General features: G+C 40.5%; 2 protein-coding genes across 3 annotated transcripts in view; both read right to left on the minus strand.

Annotated features, from left to right (window-relative positions):
• Positions 1-8,293, minus strand: part of SMCO2 (single-pass membrane protein with coiled-coil domains 2) — a 35,689-nt gene extending 27,396 nt beyond the window's left edge. Inside the window, exons 1-4 of one of the 2 annotated variants that reach the window (XM_003265636.3) lie at positions 8,128-8,293; positions 4,349-4,489; positions 2,245-2,344; positions 204-331 (exon numbers count right to left, since the gene is read on the minus strand). In XM_003265636.3, coding sequence (XP_003265684.1) covers positions 204-331; positions 2,245-2,344; positions 4,349-4,479 — 359 coding nt within the window. In that variant the 5' untranslated portion in view covers positions 4,480-4,489; positions 8,128-8,293. Of the gene's footprint in view, positions 1-203; positions 332-2,244; positions 2,345-4,348; positions 4,490-8,127 lie in introns of those variants that run through there. The other variant, XM_030804635.1, reaches the window with a different exon arrangement.
• PPFIBP1 (PPFIA binding protein 1) overlaps positions 1-20,875 on the minus strand; it is a 542,301-nt gene that overhangs the window by 221,978 nt on the left and 299,448 nt on the right. The window lies entirely within an intron of this gene.

The following is a 20,875-nucleotide window of genomic DNA, read 5'->3' on the forward strand; positions in this document are numbered from 1 at the left end:
ATGCTCTGTCTACATCCCTGAAATGTCCTTACACCACATTATTGCTAGACCATGTAGGTAGTTACCTATGCACAGGACTGCTTTATGGTTCAAGACATTCATGGACTTTAAATCTTCCAGACTTTCCCTAAGTTATCTGCTTAAATTCTATTTTCCCCTCCACACATTATTAAATGCTCTGTCTTGCATGTCTCAAGACTTACAATTCAAGGAGGTTCTGCTTTGAAAACTGCAGAGATGTAGATGCTTGAGGGTCCTCATCAACATCTGTTTCTTGCTTATCCTGTTTACTCAGGTCCTGGTCATGCTCAGCCTCTAGCTCCAACATATCCTGGTAAAGATGATGATGGAAGCAAAGCAGAACAAAAGGTTACTACAAGATGTGGTGGTTCTTCCAGCCCTACCCAATCCCCCTTTGCTGGGGTCAAGCACATAGTCCTGTCTGAGACTGGAGCTTTCTGATGCATCTGTAAGCTAAGCAGACATGCCCTTCTGCTCTGTCTACAGAGGAAGGCTGAGGCAGGGGCATGGAGAGAATCAGTGTCCACATGGAGAGCTCTTTTCAGTCTTGATGAGTAATCGAATTCCATCTGACCATGGACTCCAAAACTCCACTCAAATTAGATGACTGTTCTGGTCTCTTAAAAAAAAAATCAATGTCATAAAAAAGAAAAGGTGGCAGGACTATTCTATATTAAGAGAGTCTAAAGAGATATGAAAACCAAACATATTGCATAGATCTTTTTGGGATGGTGGTTTAAAAAATATGGCTGTAAAAGACATTTGGGGGACAATTAAAGAAATTAGAATATTGAGAGAATTGAGATTATTATATTAATGCTAATTTTCCCAGATGTGATAACAGTATTTTGTAGGAGAAAGTTTTATTTTTAGAGATGCTTTCTGAAGTAAACAGGAATGAGATATCATGCTGTCTTTGACCTACTTTTAAGTGGTTCAGAAAGTTTCATCTATTTATATACACAAAGATAAAGCCAATGTGACAAATGTGAAAGATTTTTAAATACGGGTGTAGGAATATGGTTAATCATTGCATAATTCTAAGTTGACCTTTTATTTAAATTGTTTCATATCAAAAAGAGTTTGGGGGAAAACGCCTACTCTATGACTTTGATCAATACAATTTACTTTTTTGTTTCTGTATTCTTTGCCTTGTTCTAGAAAAGCATCCAAGACATGTTCTGCTATTTCAAGTCTCTGCATGCAAAAATCGACAATGATTTATCCTTGAACACTTCTTTAGTAACTATTTATGAAATATTTCTTCTGTCCTTTGAAGAAGTTTGATCTGAATTTCCTGTGTTTCACAGAACTATTTTTAAACTGGAAGGAGAAAAGTTTGGAGGAGGGAGAATAGATCAGTTTCTTTTTTAAATGTCTGTGTAAACTACTGGCCAAGTCAATAGAAATAACTAACATTCATGTAACTCTTTACAAATTAGTTTCATGTGCATTATTTTTTTTCATTCTCACGTGGCCATTTGTATTTAGTGACTTGCCCAAGGTCATAGAGTATAGAGAGTTAAGTGGTGGCCCCAAACAAGGAATGCCCATGTCCTAATACAGAACTAGGACCCCATGCATATTATCTTATTTGGAAAAAGAGTCTTTGCAGATGTAACTAAGAATCTTGATATAAGATCATCTCAGATTACTTGAATGGGTTCCTAAATCCAATGACAAACATCCTAATGAGAGACAGAAGAAGAGAAGACACACACAAAGAGAAGACCATGTGAGGATGAAGACAAGAGACCAGGAGTTATGTAGCTACAAGCCACTGAAGGCCTGGAGTCCCAGAAGCTTGAAGAAGAAGGATTCTCTCCTGGAGGCTGCATTAAGGATGAATAGCTGAATTCTACTGGAAGATAATCTGTGAGCAGGGGGTATGGTCATATGGTGATTTGGCCATATGGTGATTTGCTCGAAGGTGAGAAATGTCACAGTTATTTCATAAATTCCTAAGGACAAAAATAACATATAATTCACTTTTTTTTTTTGCATGGGACGGCTAGTAAGTCCCTCATGTGGTAACAGCAGCATCCAGTGGGAACAATGCCATATCCCCTGCCTCCCTCCTGATTTCAAGCTTTGAAGTTCTGCACCAATTAGAAGGAAACCCTCAGATATTTTCTTACCACTTTGAGATACGTGGTGTGAAGTTCTTCTCTTCAACCTACTGTGTCATTTAAGTGTCTCTCTTACCCATTTTTCAGAGTCTACCTTGTGAAGGAAGTCAGTTTGAGGGTTTTCGGAGGAAATGCCGTCCTCATCATCTGATCTGTCTAAGATGTGGTCCACTTTGATAATTTCCTTTAGCAAACTGCAAGCCACACATTCCAAACAGAGGCTGTTATTATGCCTTTGGGCCAGAGCTTGGGCCTGCCCTACTCCTTTCTAAAGGGAGAACACTGAGAACTTTCCCAGCCCCAGGGAGCACCTGCTATCCTTGTACTGAGTTTCCTGTGTGAATAACACCTCACACAGTATATCTCACAAGTAGAAATAGAGGGGCTGGATAAATAATAATTGGCTGAATCCATAAATTAACAGTGAGATTCCAAATTCCAAAGTAATTGCAGTTCTGTGCATATGTATGTATAAATGAGTGTGCACAATCAACAAGTAAATTAATATCCTGTTTTAAAAAGTGGAGTTTAAAAACACTATATGGTTCAAATGGGCAGAGAGGAGTAGGTCTACAGTGCCCTCTTGATCTCCACCCCCCAGCTGTCCTCCCCACAATGTTCACTAGCTTCTTTATTTTCAACAGAGATTCTACGCATAAATAAGCAGAGATGTTGATGTATGCATGTATGCGTGTATATATATTATGCAGAATAGACCCTTTAAAATATATGGGAGGATATTTATACACTCCACTCTGTGTATACATCAAAGTACTTTGAATTTCTTATTTAATAACTTATTTTGGAGTCCATTTCATATTAGTACACACAGAGCTGCTTCGTTTTTAAAATGGCAATATGGTATTCCATTGTGGGGCTGTAAAATAATTTTCTAATGAGTTTTTTTTATTAACAGATATGTAGAATGTTTCCAATCATTTGCTATCACGAACAATGCTGGAATGAATATCCTTACACTTCTATATATTGTTGTCGTGTATGTGTACAGGATATCTATTGGAAAACCCAAAAGGTAGAACTTCTAGGTCAATAGATATGTATATTCTAAATTTTGATAGATTTTTAGCAAAGTATGTTTTAAAGAGGTTGAATCAATTTTCACTCCCAGCAAAACTGTGCCTGTTTCCCACTCCTTGTCTAAATCCATATGCTATTAAAGTTTTTGATCTTTGCCAACTTGGTGTGTTCAAACTGGTATCTCATTTAGTGTTAGTCTCATTCTATGTGTGAGGTTGAGTATCTTTGCCTATGTGTATAAAACTCATTTGTATTTCCTTTTCTAAAATAAGTGTGTTGATAGTCTTTGCCCATTCCCTACCACACTGTTTAATATTTTGCTTAATTAATTAGTACCACACTTATTAATATTTTGCTGGAGAGCCTATATGTTCTCTCTCGTATGCTTTCGAATGGGTCACAATAAATGTGTGATATGTGTCTATAAAAGTAGTTCCAAGTCTTTGGGATTTGAACCCAGAGGGTGGAGGTGTTGTCAGGGTTGAGGGGGTATTGAGTCACTTCACATCTAATCTGCTTAGAAAGGGATCCTGGAATCTATACAGATTTAGATAGAATGAATAAATATTGCTTATATGAAAAAACTTATATGAAAAACTGCCCAAAGTTTACAAATGCATATGCTACTATCTTCAATAATTTATAAATGCATTTAAGAACATCTTTGATATCATAATAGCTTTCTTGCCATATGAGGGATTCTTGGAAAATCTTTTACCTTAAAAATGTCTTCCTAGTTAAAAAGGTGTTAATCATAGCTAAACTAGTATGCATTTTTAACTCATACTAGCAAATGTATATATGTGTTTATACCACTGTTTGTACTCCCTCTATGCCAGAAAGTATTTTAAATGGCATAGATCTTTAGCAAGTGAAGATAATGAAGCCATAAAACAATCCACATATTTTCCCAAATTGAGATTAGAGTCTGAACAACTTTTTTTAACGGGTATCTGCCCAGTTTATGATTGTGGAACCCTTTAGCTTCTCTTAAGGCCTACTACAGTAAATATTCATGAGATTAAAATTAGATAAATTATAGGGAAAACTGTCAACATAGACTCTGAACCTGGAAGTCTCATCATTTGCATACTGCTGGCCCAACAATGTCTGCAGCTGGGACCCTAGAAACTGCTTCTGCAAGCTCAGTTCTGACTTACTCCTGCATTGCGCCTTTAGTCACATTGAGCTTTTGGAAAAAGCCATTTTTCTCAGTCAACTGCTGTTCCTGGCAGTCCATCTTCATCGGCAGAGACATCTCGTTATTTAGATTTGTGGGTGTGAGAGTCATTTCTTAGGCACTGTAAGGACGATAATGACAACGAGGGATTTTATGGCAGAAATGGCAACCATATTCTCTTCGCTGACACCAGACTAACTTCTTCCTCAGGGCATTTGGCTTTAATTCCTCCCCTTTCAAACTGGCTGTTCATCATAAAGGACCCCAAAACAAGCTCTTAGATCTCTCTTCTCAAGTATATATGAGAAAGACCTGTGTGGCTGTCTCCAAGGACACACTTCTTGACTGGTAAATGTGCGTTTTGAATGCTCGAAGGAGAATACTACAGAGGAATATACAATAACCAGCCTGGAAGAATGGGAACTTTCATTTTTTTAATCTCTTTCTGATTATATAATAATATGCACATTGTAAAAAGTAAAAAGGGCAAAAGAAGAAAGTAAAATCATTGGTACTTCAGAGATAACCAGAGATAACCCCAGAGATATCCAGACTTAACCACTATTAATATTTTAGTACAATTTATTTCTGCTTCTAGATTTGGTGTTTGTTTTATTCTTTTCCCATTGTTGACAACTAGGTTATTTCTAATTGCTTAGTAGTATAAATAATGCAATAATGATTATCTTTGTTTAGTAATTTTCAGTGCATGTCTAATTAGTTAAATACTTCCTTAGAGGTGGAATTACTGGTTCAAAGGAGTTTGACCAGATTTTTAAAGATTTAGACAAATATTTCCAAATTGCTTTCCTAAAGGTTTAACTAATATACACTGTCATCAGCTGTGTGTAAGAACAGGAACCTTCATTCCAGTCTGATAGGCGAGTGTTCGCTGGAGAGCAGAGGAGTGAATTGTTGGAGTACTTAAGTAGTATGAAAAATAACGGAAAGGAAATAGGAAAGAAGGTAGAGACGTGTGAGATAGGCTCATAGAAAAAGTTGTAGGGAAAGGATAGATGCAAAACATAACTCCTAGTTATAGCCAGAAATCAGGAGGGTGTGTCCAGGCTAAACAGGAAGAAACCTTCTCTTCTGTATATTCAAGTGAGTGACAGCAGTAGATTGGCCTAGAACTAGAGGGTAGCCTGGCTCCCAGCACCCTGAGGGACAAGAGGCGATGACAGACTCATGGGAAGAGAAGGCATTTTTCTGCAAGGGTGATTTATGGCAGGGACTAGCAACAGGAAGAATCAGGGAGAGGGGAGGCCCTGGGAATCACAGAGATGTTAAAACCATTTGCACAAACAAGGGCTTGTGGCAGAATTGAGCTTTGTTCTTGACCTGTGTGGTATAAAAGGGGCTCCTGTGAAAGAGAAGCATCGGGAAAGAACTAGAACCTTTGATGTGTGATGGTGCCATCCTTTTTAACTTTGAATGTGACAAAAAATAAACCTTTGATTTCCCTCAGGAAGGTCACTGTTGCCTGCCAATTTCATCACAGCCCCTATCTGGACAGTTTTGTCCATTTCCTGAGGGTGTTAGGCATTACAGAGGCAATTCCAAGCTCTGAAAAGTGAACAGACACTGAGATTTGCCTTGTTTACTGTTTTTATGGTCCAAAAAATAGAGTACCATAAAAATAATAAAATTTCCTTATTCTGATAACTCTCTATCATCTCAATGTCTCCCCCAAGAGTGATTGAGAAAGAAAACATTGTCTGTCAATTCAGGCACCTACCCAATTCTGCCTCCATACATTCTCTCACATTTTACATAACAAATAGAATCCTAACAATGGCTTAAGTCTGTGCAGCCCCTAACAGATTACAAAGTACCTTTCACATATTTTCTCATTCAGTTCTCACAACAACATGGTACAGAGGGTATTATCCCCATTTTATGTGTGTATTAATGGAGCCTATGGGAGCTGATGTGATTTACTTAGAGTCAGATATAAGAAGTAAAGCCAGGACTCAGAGCTTCCATATCCTCACAGCTACTGATAAAAAGATTTTCCCCACCTCCCACCTCCAAAGATGATCTAGACCAGTTCTATTGGGCTCTCCAATAGATCTTTCCGTGTTGATGAAAATGTTCTCTACACTGTTTGATACAGTAGCTACTAGCCACACGTTTCTATTGAGTACTTGAAATGTGGCCAGTGCAACTGAGGAACTGAATTTACAGCCACACATGCCCAATGACTATCATATTGGACAACTCAGAATTTTCTAGAGCAACGGTCATCAAACTATGGCCTGCAGGCCAAATCCAGCCTGCCACCTGTTTCTAGAAATGACATTTTATTGCAACACAGCCACACTCATTCCTTTACAAATCGTCTATGACTGCTTTTGCACTGCAATGAGAGAATCGAATGGTTGCAAGAGAAATCATTTGGCATAGAAAGGCTTAAATGTTTACTATCTTGCCCTTTACAGAAGAAGCATGCCAACCCCTGTTCTAGACTATTACCTTCTTCTATGATGTTGGGTGTTTGCTACAATCCATCAGTTGAATGCAGTAAATAAGAGCTTAAACTTTGGAGAGTCAAGCTGAGTTCATAATCTAGCATCAACACTTCACAGCTGGGCCTTATCTTATTGTTTGGGGGCCTCACTTTTTTCTCTGCAGAATGGGGCTAACAATAGTAATACTAATATTATTAGAGATGTGAGGAGTAAAATTGTGCTTAACATGGCATCAGGTAAATAGCAAATGCTTGCCAATTTTATTGATCTATCTATTAAAATAAAAGCAGTGGAAATGGGAGCAATTAGTAACGTTTAACTTCAAATAACACAGTAATAAAAATAATGCTTACACACGTGCAGCACTTTCAGTTCATAAGGCACTTTCACTAAGTTGTTTCCTCTGACCCTCACGATTACCCTGTGGTTAGCCAACCATGGCAGATCTTGTTACCTCTATTTTTTCAGAGGAAGAAACTGAAACACAGGGATGATCTGGGACTTGTCCAAAGTTTTATTGCTAGAAAATGGTAGAATCAGCATGGAAACCTGCAAATTTTAACTATAAGTTTTGCAATCATCCTACTATTATACATAAAATCAATGCCCAATGCATCTTAATGGGTTGGCTAACAGCCGTCTTGCCTCAAAAACAATCCATCTTTTGAAGCTAACTTTTGACTAGTGACATAGTGCAAGTCCTTAGTGCTCAAAGTGTGGTCTGCAGGCCAGCAGCCTCAGCGCTTCCTGGGAGCTTGATGCAAGCTGTCCAACCTAGTGCAGATACTAGATCCCACCCAGACTGCTTGAACCAATGTCTGCCTTTTAGCAAGATTTCAGGTAATTCATACACATATGAAAGTTGGGAGTTACTCATACTCTAGACCTTTTAAAATAGATTCCCTCTTCTCCCTACACCCCATGTCTTCATTCCTGTATGTTTACCCCATTGGCTTTCTAGGATTGTTTGGTACAACTGGAGTGAATCCCTCCTCCTTCCCCCATATCCTATAAAAACTTTTAAAATTACACATTTAGAGAAGCATCAGTTTCAGTTACAAGGAACAATCAACTATTTTAAAAGACAGTTGATGAAATCGCTAACTTACATTGTGAAGGGATTTCTCCAGGCCTGACCACCCAGATTACCCTCTTGGTTCCTGCTACCTGGACAATTTGGGATCTCAGAAATTTGTCAAAGCCATGGTACTAATAATCAGGAATTTGATGTCACTACAGGCTCCTGACAAGGTCATAATGAGATGGTGCGCTATGAAATAGTATATACCTGGAGATAGCTTTGCTCTTCCCAATTTGGTAATCCCGAATATCTATGAGTTCAATGGAATAGACTAGCAACAGTCATGCTTTCCTGTTCCAGTGGTGCCAGAGCCTCCTTTCCTCAGCACCAAAGGCAGAGAGGAACCATTTGAGTGGTAAACACCAAGGCAGGTAAGTGTGCAGTTGGACTTTCCCTTTATGACATTTCACTTGGAATGCAGTGCCTGTAACCCCCTCTCACAAGATTCCAGGTGTGCAGTGCTCTCCTGACTGGCTTCTACCTTGCCCTTCTAGCCTGCCTCTCAGCCTCCTCACTTCTCTTGCTAGCTCTGGAAACCAAGTCCTTCTTCCACCCCAGCCCTCTGTCCACCCATCTCCTGGCCTCTGATATGGTGTTCTGGGATGCTCCCCCAACCTCAGCTTCTTCTGCCACATCTGCTCCTTTTGTCTCTCACCTGAACAGAACATCTGGCTTTCCCACAGAGGCTCAAAGACCGACAATGAAGGACGTGTCTTCTACCAGTAACAAGCAAGCATTTGATCTTCCTTTTTTTTTTTTTTTTTTTGAGTCAGACTCTCGCTCTGTCGCCCAGGCTGGGGTGCAGAGGTGCAATCTCAGCTCACTGCAACCTCCACTTCCAGGGTTCAAGTGATCCTCCTGCCTCAGCCTCCTGAGTAGCTGGAATTACAGGCACGCTTGGCTAATTTTTATATTTTTAGTAGAGACAGGGTTTCACCATGTTGGCCGGGCTGGTCTCGAACTCCTGATCTCAAGGGATCCGCCCATCTTGGCCTCCCAAAATGCTGGGATTACAGGCGTGAGCCACTGCACTGGGCCCAAGCATTTGATATTCTTTCAAACCAGGGATGCTCCTACTTTATACCTCTGTGACTTCGTCTCCTTCGAAGTTCCTCTTATCATCACACTTTTATGACACACCTTCACCTTCTTCCAGGACTTCAGTGCCAGGCTCACATTTCCCTCTCCCATTATTCTTGGTGAACTCGGCACCCATGGAAAGGGCCTAACAGTCTGACCTTACAAGTCCTAAGCCCCTGCTCTTAAGACACTCCTCTTCACCTATCAAAAACATTCAGCACCATGGAGATAAAATACAGAACAGTTCTTAAAAACATAAACTTTAGAATCACATCAGTGTTTGAAACCTGGTTTTGTCATTTATTAGCTTTTTGGTTTGGGTTAAAATTTAATCTCTTTGTCTGAAAAATTGGTTTACTAAGATCTACCTAATTGGCTTGTTGAGACGTTAAAGGCACCAGGTGAGGAAGGAGTTTCAGGTAGAGTGGCTGACGCACAATAGGTGCTCAAAAAATGTTGTCAAAGGAATGGAATGAATGCATACATGGTAAGCATGATTTTTATGGCAATATTTTAGGTCTCATTATCACCCTGAGCATTTCTTCAGCCAAAAGCTCAAGTTCAGATGTGTCACTTTTCTTATGGTCTGTACAGCATGCCCTACCCAGTTAGGAACCAGACTCCACCAACAGCTCTTCCACAGTGCCTGCTGGGCTAGTATCCAGCCTTCAGTCCCCACCCTATGTCATGACTATGCTCCTACCTTTGGTTGTCCTGGGTGACCTCATATTTCTTTAGGAAAAATCACAAAATTCTTACGACTAGTTCCATCACAAAATAACAATAATAGTAATAGCTACTACTTGCTGAGTGGTTACTAATGTGCTAGGCAGTCTTCCAAGTGTTTTACATATATTACCTAATTTAATTCTTACCACCTTTTGAAAAGGAAGGGATCTTGGATTAAAACCCAAATCCGGTTAGTCTGGCTCCAGGGACCATGCCCTAAAGCAGCACTGTATAGACCACACTTAACACACTGGGTTCTCACAGGTACTCAGCCAAACGCTTTTCTCTCTCTCTCCTTTTTTTTTTTTTTTTTTTGAGACAGGGTCTCCCTCTGTCGCCCAGGCTGGAGTGCAGTGGTAGGATCTTGGCTCACTGCAAGCTCTGCCTCCTGGGTTCACGCCATTCTCCTGCCTCAGCCTCCTGAGTGGCTACTCAGGCAGGACTACAGGCACCTGCCAGCATGCCTGGCTAATTTTTTTTTTTTTTGTATTTTTAGTACAGATGGGGGTTTCACCATGTTAGCCAGGATGGTCTCGATCTTCTGACCTCGTGATTGCCCATCTCAGCCTCACAAAGTGCTGGGATTACAGGAATGAGCCACCATGCCCGGCCTCTTTTTTTTTTTTTTTTTTTTTTTTTGAGACAGGATCTTGTTCTGTTGCCCAGGCTCATTGCAGGTTCAACCTCCTGGGCTCAAGCCATCTTCCCACCTCAGCCTCCCGAGTAGCTGGGACTAGAGGCATGCACCACCACACCCGGCTAACTTTTGTATCTTTTTGTTTTTTGTAGAGACAGGTTCTCACCATGTTGCCCAGGCTGGTCTCGAACTCCTAGGCTCAAGCAATCCTCCTCAGTCTCCCAAAGAGCCAGGATTATAGAGATGAGTCACTGCACCCGGCCTCTTCTGAGTCTCTGGTTAACTCCAAAATACATAGGCCCCAACAGCTGGTTTCTGTCTTCCTCAGCTCCTTCCCACTCTGCCAGCCCCTGAACGCTGCCAGCTCCCTCTGTGGGCGGTGACCTCGCCTCTGCCTTACTGAGCTGATCAAGGCCAGCTGATGAGAATCTTCTCTCCACTGCCAAACAACTGTGTGTAGCCTTTTTTCCATTCAAAATATTCCCGTGTTTTCCCTCATCATCTCCCACTCCCCTTCTATCTCAGAGAAAGCATATGTGCACTCTCTTTCCTAAGGCTCCATTCGTTCAGACCCTTATTGGTTTTTGGGGATTCTATTCCATTAATTATAAACGCTGTTTGCAATTTCAAAACCTCTGCTTGGGTGCCTCTGCTGGCATTCCACTGGGAGCTCCGAATTTCTTTGAGGAAACATGTATAAGTATACTTCTGACATCCTCAGGCTCTACCTCCGCACTGTTGCTTTGCTTCTGTATTTAAACCTGCTTCTGTTTTCTCTTTTAGGAAAAAATGATTTCTTCACTTTGTATTTGGGCTGCCATCTTCTCTCTCTCCTTTTTAATAAAGATTTCTCAGGATTTCTCATGACGCATTGCTCATTACATATTCATATTTTAACTGCTTGTGGTATGGCTTGTTGATTGCAAGGGTTTTTTTTGTGTGTTTGTTTTTTGCTTATTTTCATAGTTTGAGAGCTGTTAGTCATCCAATTTCCCTGGTGGGTTGGGAACAGTGCATTTGTTTCTCACACTTATTTGACCCCAGAGCCTTTTCTGTGCTCAAAGCATTGTGTTTCATGGATTGTGCTTTGGGAAACCCTTTTTAAAGATTATAGAGAAGCCTGGCACGGTGGCTTACACCTGTAATCCCAGCACTTCGGGAGGCTGAGGCGGGCAGATCACGTGAGGTCAGGAGTTCAAGACCAGCCTGGCCAACATGATGAAACCCCATCTCTACTAAAAACACACAAAAATTAGCCGGACATGGTGGTGAGCACCTGTAATCCCAGCTACTCTGGAAGCTGAGGCAGGAGAATTGCTTGAACCCTGGAGGCAGAGGTTGCAGTGAGCCGAGATCGTGCCACTGCACTCCAGCCTGGGCAACACAAGCGAGACTCTGTCTCAAAAAATAAAGAAAGAAATAAAGAAATAAAGATTATAGAGAATGTAAGTGAAGTTCCCAGCCTACGGGAAGAATCACAAACAGCAGCACCCACAAACACAGGGCATCCTCATAGTTGCATCTTGGATCTCATGACCTTGATCTTGACAGCTTGCCTGAGCCATCTCTTCTCATCCAGTGTTGTAACCTCTTGGTGCTGCAGAAACGGACTTCCTCCCAGGCCGGCAGCTGGCTCTAACCCCAACATCTGCTCCACTCTAGCAGGAGGGATGGTGTAGTCCCAGCTTGTCCCACCTGCCAGCCACCAGGCCACTCCCTGCCCAATGAGTCCTGAGACATGACACTTAAGAAGGGTGTGGGATCCCAGAGAAAACCCTAAGCCCTAAATATGTTAGCAAAAGGCTTCGCCGAGGGCCCAGAGATTTCAGGAAGTAAACTTAGAGGGGAGTAAATATGTGTTGATTTATATTCCCACAGGAATCTAAGCCTTTTAATGAGCACCTTTCCCTGGAGGGGTTTGTAATATTTTAATTTACTCTCAATTACTATTGTGAAACTAGTAGTTAAGGAGGCTACTCTGGTTTGAATGTGCCTCTTTTTAAACTGTGCCAGTACAGACAGATATCTGCACACTACTGAATACCTCCGAGCTTCACTTCTCTCATTAACAAAACGGGGAAACAATAGCTACCTTGCAGCTTACTGTAGGTATGCAGTGGCTTTATTGTACATAAAGCTCCTGGAACACAGTAGGTGTTAAAAAGAGAAGTGACAGTCTGGAGGAGTCAAATACATAAAACCTCAGGCGGCAAAGATTTTGACCTCCGGGAGAAAAAGAATATTATTCATTCTACATCTGGGAAGTCCCTGGCTTCTAGCCCTTTAGTAAAATGATAAAATCACTGTTTTTAAGGAAATTGAGTTCAAAGAAAGAAAAAGAAAGGGAGTAAGGGGGAGGGAGAGAAACTGTGTCATTTCCTATGATAGTAAAGAAAGTCCTTGAAGGCTGAAGCTCTCCCGTTAGACTCTAAGCAAGAGTGATGTCAGAGCTGGAACTATAGAAATTATTAGCACGTCGAATGAACGAAATTAGAGCAGGTAGTTCCTACAGGGCTTCATAGATACTTAGGAAAAAAACATCATTGTGAAATCCCCTTACGTGGTGGTAACAGCAACCTCATCTCTATTATCAAATATTCATCAGTTGCAAATCTAAGGCTTTGTGTTAAGTAAGGCAGGGAATAAAAGGATGTCCAAACAGTCTTTAACTTCAGTTTAGATAAAGATAAATAACAACAATAGTTAGTACATGTTGATTGCAAATAATGGCATATGTAAGTGCTACAGGATTGTAGAGAAAGAATTATGGAAAGAATGCCTACAGAAGGGTAGTGTGGATTTTCTAATACTTTCCAAGAATTTCACACAGTAAAGGAGACCTGAATCAAATATTGTTCTGATGAATGAAGAAGAGGGAAGAAAGATTTCCAGGGAAGGGGATTTTTCTTAAATGCCAAGGTAAGGGATTTAAATTTACACAGAAGTTGATGAAAAGAAAGTTTGTCTGACAAATTGTATTGTATAAAAGTAATTGTAATTCAATGAATGTTTTAACCAATTAAACAGAAGAGAAGGCAATGGTGGAAGACACTTTTATATAAATAAATATTCGTCATCATATCTATACAGCCAACTCTCCTTATCTGTGGGTTCTGTGGATCCAAAGTATTTTAAACATTATCCTAAGCGAACTAACACAGAAACAGAAAACCAAATACTCCATGCTCTTACTTGTAAGTGGGAGCTAAACATTGAGTACACATGAACACAAAGGAGGGAACAACAGACTCTGGGGCCTACTTGAAGGTGGAGGGTTGGAGGAAGATGAGGATTGAAAAACTACCTATTGAGTACTATGCTATTACCTCGATGATGAAATAATCTGTACACCAAACCCCCATGACATGCAATTTACCTGCATAACAAACCTGCACATGTACTCCTGAACCTAAAAGCTAAAAAATATCTTAAACAATATAAAATAACAATACAACAATAAAATAATAAAAGTTTAAAAACAATACAATATAATATTTACATAGCATTTACATTTTCTTAGGTATTAGAAGTAATCTAGAACTGATTTAAAGTATACATAGGAGGATGTGCACAGGTTATATGCAAATACTACACCATTTTATATCAGGCACGTGAACATGTGGGGTGGTTCCTAGATTTCAGAAAGGAGGAAAGAAAAGGGAAAAAGACAGGAAGGCAGACAAGCTCACTGGCAGAAGGGAGCTAGCGAGGATTTCTGTGCCAGGACTGACTTGGTCATATCATGCCCTTGCACACAAACCGTGTCTTCCTTTCTAAAACCTGGCTTGAAATTGATGTCAGGACATGGTTTCTGGGCTGTTGGAAAAGGAAGCAGTGGTTTCTGGGCACTGGTGTGGGTTTCCCAAGACAAGCCCTGTGAGTCTCATTTCCTTTCCTTTGCACAACAGAGCTAAGGCTTTTGTAGAACAGTCGAACCTTGAAGAACACGGATTTGAACTGCTAGAGTCCACTTACATGAGGGTTTTTGAAAATAAAAGTTACCCCGAGTGTGCCTGCCTCTCCTGCCTTCCCTTCCACGTCCTCCACCTCTTCTGCCTCTGCCACCCCTGAGACAGCAAGACCAACCCCCGGCTTCTCCTCCTCCTCAGTCTACTCAACATGACGATGACAAGGATGAAGACCTTTGTGATTCACCTTTATGATTCACTTCCAACATAGTAAATATGTTTTCTCCTCCTTATGATTTTCTTTATGACATTTTCTTTTCGCTAGCTTACTTTATTGTAAAAATATGGTATATAATACAAATAACATACAAAATCTGTGTTAATTTACTGATTATGTAATTGATAAGGCTTCTGGTCTACAGGTGGCTATTAGTAGTTAAGCTTTGGGGAGTCAAAAGTTATACATGGATTTTTGACTGTGTGTGGGGTTGGTGCCCCTAACCCCGGCATTGTGCAAGGGTCAGCTCTATTTATTAAGTACCAATAACTGTCCTAAACACCTTGCATATATTAACTCATTTAATTCTCAAAATAGTCTCATGTGGTTGGTATCATTGTCTCCATTTTACAGATAAAGATGGTCTCACAGAAAAGTCACGCAGCTGGGAAGTGGTAATACATGTTACATATGATTTAGATCTAATTTTAAAAATAGTTAAAATTAATTTTAGATTTAATTTTAATTTAAAGGCAGATGAGAACTTGTGATAGGTTTATGCTACTTATTTCCCAATGTGTATTCTCCCCTTTTGCTGTCATAACAGAATCCTGAGGTTTTAGCCCAATGCGTGCCTGCACAGAATAAAAACCACATTCTCCTGCCTCTTTTTCATCTCCAGGTGACTAAATTCTGGACAATGTGAGTTAGGTGGAAGTGTCATGGGCAACTTAAAATGAGAGGCATGCCCTTTGTTCCCCTTCTCCTCCTCACTGGTGGGGATGTGAGGATGTGAGTGTGATGGTTTGAGCAGCTATTTTGGGCAATGAGGAAGCCCACACCCTAAATGATACCCCATTGGGATAGAAGAGCAGACAGCTGAAAGAATCACCATCCCTGTCCAAATCATGAATATTTATTTATTTATTTATTTATTTTAACTTTTATTTTTGGTTCCTGGGTACATGTGCAGATTTGTTATATAGGTAAATTGTGTGCCACAGGTTGTGTGTACAGGTTATTTTGTCACCCAGATAATAAGCATAGTACCTGATAGGTAGTTTTTGATCCCCACCTTCTTCCCATCCTGCACCCTGAAGTAGTTCTCAGTCTGTTGTTCCCCTGTTTGAACCCACATGTACTTGATGTTTAGCTCCCACTCGTAAGTGAGAACATGTGGCATTTGGTTTTCTGTTTCTGTGCTAGTTTGCATAGGATAATGGCCTCCAGCTCCAACTCTTTCAGCTCCATCCAAGTTGCTGCAAATGAATGATCTTGTTCTTTGTTATGGCTATGTAGTAGTCTGTGGTACATATACACCACATTTTCTTTATCCAGTCTACCATTCAAATCAGGATTTTTTTTTTTTTTTTGAGACAGAGTCTCGCTCAGTTGCCCAGGCTAGAGTGCAGTGGCGCAATCTCGGCTCACTGCAAGCTCCACCTCCCGGGTTCATGCCATTCTCCTGCCTCAGCCTCCCGAGTAGCTGGGACTACAGGCGCCCGCCACCACACCCGGCTGTTTTGTATTTTTAGTAGAGACGGGGTTTCACCGTGGTCTCGATCTCCTGACCTTGTGATCCGCCCACCTCGGCCTCCCAAAGTGCTGGGATTACAGGTGTGAGCCACCATACCTGGTCTTTTTTTTTTTTTTTCGAGATAGAGTCTCGCTCTGTAACCCAGGCTGGAGTGCAATGGCGCAATCTCAGCTCACTGCAACCTCTGCCTCCTGGGTTCAAGTGATTCTCCTGCCTCAGCCTCCAGAGTAACTGGGACTACAGGCGCCCGCCACCACGCCCGGCTAATTTTTGTATTTTTAGTAGAGATGGGGTTTCACCATGCTGGCCAGACTGGTTTCGAACTCCTGACCTCAGGTGATCCACCCACCTTGGCCTCCCAAAGTGCTGGGATTAGAGGCGTGAGCCACTGTGCCAGGCCGGGAATTTTTATATAGAAGAATAAAATTCTATCTTTAAGCCATGTTAATTAGGGGTTTCTATCACTCACAAAAATTTAATGTAGATAATATTAAATTTAATTGTTTGTAGACATTATTTAAACTTTTAAAAAACCTTTATTTACCCTACTTATAAGTTGACTTATTCCATTTATAAGAATTGCATAAGTGCTTAGAAAACTTTTACTTATGCTTATAACTCCCTTCGGGCTTTTGAAATGTTTGAGAGGAAAATATATAAAATGTATAAATTTAATTTAAACTCTTTCAGGAAGTTTAATTAACTAGTTGGTAAATGAGGTTAATTGTTTGAGGAATTTAATCTGTTTAATTTATTCATTAATTGAACACTCATTAATCAAAGAATGTGTGAAAGTAATGCTTTTTTAATAAAAATTAATTTATAAATAGAATACTAATGTGCTTAAGTTAAATTTAGATTAAAAACTGTTTTTAAATTTGTAATTTAAATAATTGCATATTAATTTAAGCACAAGCAGATACAATTAGTCTTTTCTGCATACAAAACCTTTTCTCAGACGTTTAACTAAAATGGAGACACTGAGGAAGCTGCAAATATGTGAGGAATGAGAAGAAAATTTTAATCTTTCTGCTGGTGCAAAACAAAAAAGAATGAGATAGAACACAGAGTTTCTCACATTCTTTTTCCAGCTAAAACATCAACCATCCTACCTCCCCTAAGATGAGATAACAAAAAGATATTACATTTTATTTTTAACCGGAAGTACTGGTTACAAAGTTTTAAATTATTATGTCTTATGTAGATTCTGACTTCACCTGTAGTCCCAGTGACTTTGTACAGAAATCAGGAAGATGCTTTGAAAGAAACACCGTGCAATGAAAGTGCTACTGATGTGCCTAGCATTGACACGCTTTTGACTGCAAAGACTTGAGCCCACACGTCGTCTGAAACCTTCAGTCATTCAAAGCTGTGATTTCAAGACGCAGATGCTGACAGCTGCTCAGAATGCTTCTCAGGAAGAGGTTGGGACTTCCAAGACCCCATTCCTGGGTTGAGTGGTGAGTGGTTCTGATACTGTGAAAACTCACAAAACACTATGTAATGATACCAACCACGTGAGACTATTTTGAGAATTAAATGAGTTAATATATTCAAGAGACTTTGCGAGTGGGACAAAGAGAACTCGGAGAGTGTCTGATCTACCATGGCTGGCTATATAATTTGGGGGCCCCAATGAGAAATGAAAATGTAGGATCTCTTGTTCAAAAATTATTAACAATTTCAAGACAGTGACGGCAGAACCTTAAATCACATGTGAGGCTCCTGGGATTGCACAGATCTCAGGCCTTCAAAGCTGGTTAGTAATTTGTGTGGCCTGGGGAGTCAGGGTTCAGGGGAGGGTTGTTAGGCCTGCCACCAAAAGGACGAGAAACTGATGGGGGTGGCCAACCTCTGCCCTCTAGACCAGCGGTCCCCAACCTTTTTGGCACCAGGGACCAGTTTCGTGAAAGACAATTTTTCCACAGACAGTGGGAGGGATGGTTTTGGGATGAAACTGTTCCAACTCAGATCATCAGGCATTAATTAGATTTTCATAAGGAGTACAACCTAGATCCCTCACATGCACAATTCACAGTAGGGTTTGCGCTGCTGTGAGAATCTAATGGCTCTGAGGATCTGACAGGAGGCTGAGCTCAGTAGCAATGCTCACCTGCCTGCTGCTCACCTCCTGCTGTGCAGCCCAGTTCCTAATAGGTTACCAGTCCTAACTGGTACCTAACAGGGTACCAGTCCAAAGGCTGGGGGTTGGGAGCCCCTGCTCTAGACCAGCACTGATGGTAGGTTTTATACATCAGTGAAGTTTCACTTAAAAGTTTGGGGAAAAAAATGATTCTTCTACTAGGAAAAATTAAAAGGAAGAAAAAATGAAAAGGAAGAAACTGATTCCTTTCATTTTACACTTTAAATAATTGTTAAAAACCACACAATAGTCGGGTGCAGTGGTGCACACCCATAGTCCCAGCTACTCAGGAGACTGAGGTGGGAGGATCGCTTGAGCCCAGGAGTTTGATTCCAGCCTGGGCAACATAGCAAGACCCCATTCCTCCCCCTCTGCCGACCAGGTTACACACTAAGAACAGCTTTTCATTGTAAGAATTCAAACAATATAAAAATATACAGACTTTAAAAACGAGGAAACCCTTTACTTGCCTTATAATTCCACTTCTCACCCCAGAGTTATCACTATCTTGATGTGTATTCTTCCCAACGACATTTGTCCATGTGTTGATGCATATCTATATACATATAATGTCTTTTATATACTCCAATACTTCTTTGTTATTTCGTTTTTTTGAGATGGAGTTTCACTCTTGTTGCCCAGGCTGGAGTGCAAAGGCGTGATCTCAGCTCACTGCAACCTCTGCCTCCCGGGTTCAAGCGATTCTCCTGCGTCAGCCTCCCGAGTACCTGGGATTACAGGCATGCGCCACCATGCCTGGCTAATTTTGTATTTTTAGTAGAAATGGGTTTTCGCCATGTTGGCCAGGCTGGTCTCAAACTCCCAACCTCAGGAGTTTGGGATCCGCCCACCTCAGCCTCCCAAAGTGCTGGGATTGCAGGTGTGAGCCACTGAGGCTGGCCTCCAGTACTTCCTTGTATATAACATTGCTGTGATCATGCTACATGTTCTGTCCTAAACCTTTTTATTTCTTAATATGTCATGGAACATTCCATGTTAGTCTTATACATCTTCTTCATTCTTTTTAATTATTGCATAATATTTCACAACATAAATTATCCTAAAGGATATAAGCCATTGATTCCTCCTATTCCTGAATATGTCATTTCTTTTCAATTTTGGGGTGCTGTTATTCTTATTACATACAATGCTACAATGAATGTCCTTGTTTGTGCTTCTTTTTGCACATACAAGACTTTGTTCTTTTTTGGGGGGGGATAGATACCCATAAGTAGATTTGGTGGGGCAAGAGAAACTGAGATGCAAAAATCCTACTCCACAGCATGCAGGTTTTAATGGTAAAGTTGATCAAAAAGATAATAAGCTTGCTAAACTTATAAACTGTGTTCTTCTGAAAGCAATTTGTGATTTTATACTAAAAGCCCTACAAATGTATCTTGTCTTTTGGCCCAGAAAATGTGCCTCTAGGAATAATCAGAGATCTTTGTGAAGACACCTCTCTATAAAGATATTCATAGCTATTCTATTTGTAATAGTAATAAATATTTAGATATTCACAAAGCTTGTACCAATATTCCCACTGGACTGTTAAAATATTAAAAATCATTTGTTATAAATGATACATAGATGCTACTTGGAGTGCTTCTCCCAAATGCCCCCACATGCCTGCCTCCTGGATCCTCCCATGGAATTAGGCCCTGCCATTCAAACACCAAAGTTAATGCCTGGAACAGTCTGGGGCCTCCAGAACCCAGCTCTGGTCTGACAGCCTGGTCATCCTGAGTGATGGGTCCATGCCCTCCTGGCTGTTAAATGCTTTCTATGTATTTTCAATTTAATTCCTGGAAATAATGTAAAAGTTCAACAATAGAAATTGATTAAAAGAATTATGATAATAGAAGGCCATGCAGCTATTAAAAATGGTGCTCTGCCATGGAATACTATGCAGCCATAAAAAAGGATGAGTTCATGTCCTTTGCAGAGACATAGATGAAGCTGGAAGCCATCATTCTCAGCAAACTAACACAGGAGCATAAAACCAAACACCACATGTTCTCACTCATAAGTGGGAGTTGAACAATGAGAACACATGGGCACAGGGAGGGGAACATCATACACTGGGGCCTGTTGTGGGGTGGGGGGCCAGGGGAAGGATAGCATTAGGAGAAATACCTAATGTAGATGACGGGTTGATAGATGCAGCAAACCACCATGGCACATGTATGCCTATGTAACAAACCTGCATGTTCTGCACATGTATCCCAGAACTTAAAGTATAATAATAAAAAAAGAAATTTGCCAATCCAAAACATAGAAAATAGGAATTAAGCTATGTGTTTAATACCACAGAAAAGGCAGGTAAAGAGAATTGTAAAACGTTCACATGGAAACATTTTAAAACTCCAACCCTATCGCCCATTATCATCCTATAAATAATTGGATGCAGAGGTGTCCTTTTAAAACAAAAAGGTGCTCTGAAGATATGATTGGAATATATTGCCAAGTGAGGGGAAAAAGCAGTATACAAAACAATATTCATTATGTAATCCCATCGGAAACATTTATTCATATTGATTCACAGAGAGGGCCAGGCATGGTGGCTCACACCTGTAATCTCAGTACTGTGGGAGGATGAAATGGGAAAATCACTTGAGCCCAGGAGTTTGAGAGCAGCCTGGGCAATATAGTGCGGCCCATCTCTACAAAAAATTTAAAAATAAGCTGGACATGGTGGTGCACGACT

Source organism: Nomascus leucogenys, chromosome 23, assembly GCF_006542625.1.
Source record: "Nomascus leucogenys isolate Asia chromosome 23, Asia_NLE_v1, whole genome shotgun sequence".
In the NCBI taxonomy this organism is placed as follows: domain Eukaryota; kingdom Metazoa; phylum Chordata; class Mammalia; order Primates; family Hylobatidae; genus Nomascus; species Nomascus leucogenys.